Source organism: Thalassophryne amazonica, chromosome 8, assembly GCF_902500255.1.
Source record: "Thalassophryne amazonica chromosome 8, fThaAma1.1, whole genome shotgun sequence".
Classification (NCBI taxonomy): Eukaryota; Metazoa; Chordata; class Actinopteri; order Batrachoidiformes; family Batrachoididae; genus Thalassophryne; species Thalassophryne amazonica.
This window is the reverse complement of record NC_047110.1, coordinates 48,114,052-48,116,725: the sequence shown is the minus strand read 5'-3', so window position 1 is coordinate 48,116,725 and position 2,674 is coordinate 48,114,052. Positions and strand designations below refer to the sequence as shown.

The following is a 2,674-nucleotide window of genomic DNA, read 5'->3' as shown; positions in this document are numbered from 1 at the left end:
TAAAAAACCTTTTTTATGCTTCCCCCCACCAAGAAAAAAAATCTTGTGCTGCCACTCTTTAAAAATGAATGAATGCTAATAATAATAATAATAATAATAATAATAATAATAATAATATAATAGTAATATTAATAATAATAAGCTTATTATATTGCTGTGATTAATAAAAATAATAATAATATAATAATAAGAAGAAGAAGTAGAAGAAAAAGAAGAAGAATGTGCTATTATTGTGATGATGATGATGATGATGATGATGATAATAATAATAATAATCTAGTTTAAACAAATTTGAACACTTTTTGATTAAAATTCGATTAAGTTGCTAAACAAATTGAACAGATTATTTTGCAAATAACAGTGCACTTGTGAGATGAGTGAGAGAGAGGGACAGCGGCAGCAGCAAGTGTCATCTGTTCTTCCATCTTGGGGAGGGCTTTAGTTTAAAATGGTGTGAATATGATCTCCAACCGTTGCTACAGCTTGTGCAAGCGGAGAACAGTGTGTACAGCTGAAAGCTGACAGTTCAAAGGTGCTAATCGGACAAGAGGACGCTCTGAGTCAACGACTTTCCCCAACAAACACGATTGGTTTGAGGACGCAGTGCGGACTTTTCCCCCCTCTTGTTTCAGAGCGAAAGGGGTTGTGCGTAAAACTGTATGACAAAGAGATCAGTCAGGACGCACGGCGCGCAAGGACAAGAGGAACGCACCGAGGGGGGTGAGTGAAGGTTTTACCCTCAGTGGGGTAAAAAAAAAAAGATGACTGTGGTGTCCCAGGACAACCTTGAAGAGACTGTGGTCGTTGCTCCGTTGTTGCAAGATGCCGCTGACCTGGAACCGGCGGACCAGGAGTGCAGCGAGAGGGTTATCATCAACATCTCAGGTCTTCGCTTTGAGACCCAGTTAAAGACCCTCTCCCGTTTCCCGTCCACGCTTTTAGGAGATCCGCGTAAAAGGATGCGCTTCTTTGACCCTTTGAGGAACGAGTACTTCTTTGACAGGAACAGGCCGAGCTTTGACGCCATCCTCTATTATTACCAGTCAGGCGGGAGGCTGCGCAGGCCCGTCAGTGTGCCCGTGGACATTTTCCTGGAAGAAATAAAGTTTTACGAACTTGACGAAGAGGTTATAGAGTTCTTCCGAGAAGACGAGGGTTTGGTGAAAGAAGAGGATCGCCCCCTGCCGAAATATGAATTCCAGCGTCAGCTGTGGCTGCTGTTTGAGTATCCGGAGAGTTCAGGACCTGCGCGGATAATCGCCATCGTGTCCGTGATGGTGATTTTGATATCCATTATAATATTCTGCTTGGAAACATTACCCGAGTTTAGAGATGTCGCCACGGTGCACAACACTAACAGTAACGTCAATGGAAGTGCGCACGGGAAAACGGTCAGTCCGTTTACAGATCCGTTCTTCATGGTGGAGACACTTTGCATCATCTGGTTCTCCTTCGAATTCACCATGAGGTTTCTGTCGTGCCCCAGCAAAGCCGCTTTCTTTAAGAACATCATGAACTTGATAGACGTGGTGGCAATCGCGCCTTATTTTATCACCCTGGGTCTGGACCTGGCAGAACACCAGGGGAGCAGCCAGCAAGCTGCGTCACTGGCCATACTGAGGGTAATCCGTCTGGTCCGAGTTTTCAGAATTTTTAAACTTTCCAGACACTCCAAAGGCCTGCAGATTCTCGGCCAAACACTTCATGCAAGCCTGAGGGAGCTGGGACTGCTGATATTCTTCCTGCTCATAGGAGTGGTTTTATTCTCAAGTTCCGTCTATTTTGCAGAGGCGGAGGACCCAGAGTCTGGATTCTCGAGTATACCAGATGCGTTTTGGTGGGCTGTGGTAACAATGACCACAGTTGGATACGGAGACATGTGCCCCTCCACCATCGGAGGTAAATTTGTCGGATCTTTGTGCGCCATCGCCGGAGTTCTGACCATAGCTCTACCCGTGCCTGTCATAGTGTCCAATTTTAATTATTTCTACCACAGAGAGAACGACGAGGAGGACAACGTTCAATACGTACACGTGACTTGCGGCCAGCAGCCGCAGCATCACTCTTTTAGTGATTGTGATTCCACTAAAAGTAATCAGTCTCTCTCTAAACCGGAGTCCAACCGAGACCTAAGCGAGCTGGAAGCACTGACATATCCGAACATGAATCCAATGGAGACGTACACTGTGAGGCTGTCTGACGTATAAGTGCATCGCTGGAACGCATTTTATTCCCGGTGAGTGGCGCTGTACTGGGGCGCAACAGCATCAGGCGTGCGTAAAAATGTTATCCCGGTGCCGACTTTTTACGTACTCTGTCTAACTTGGGTACTGTGAAGAACCTCGGACAATCCAAAGAGCCTTGTTTGCGTTCTGTTTTGTTTTTGTTTTTTTTTCATCACAATGAACTCTCTTATGTTTTCAACTCCGATCTAAAAATAGAATTCTTTCGCGAAGTGATTTTGTCGACTCAACCCACAAATAGCCGGGGTCACTTAAAAACAGAGAATTCTATGTCACCACGCCCACAGCAATGATGCGTTAACTGTAAAAGCACATTGAAGTACAAAAGGCAACATGTAAAGCAGTTGTGGTGTTTTACGCATGGAAATGAGAACAGAATGTAGATTTACTTTTATATTGTACAACAGATTCTGCCACCCCCCGGACATTTA

General features: G+C 44.7%; 1 protein-coding gene across 1 annotated transcript; it reads left to right on the top strand.

Annotated features, from left to right (window-relative positions):
* Window positions 1-761: 761 nt before the first annotated feature.
* On the top strand, window positions 762-2,230 carry LOC117515537 (shaker-related potassium channel tsha2-like). The gene has a single exon (XM_034176139.1). It carries the CDS (start codon window positions 762-764, stop codon window positions 2,205-2,207), a length of 1,446 nt encoding a protein of 481 aa, XP_034032030.1. The 3' UTR covers window positions 2,208-2,230.
* Window positions 2,231-2,674: the final 444 nt, after the last annotated feature.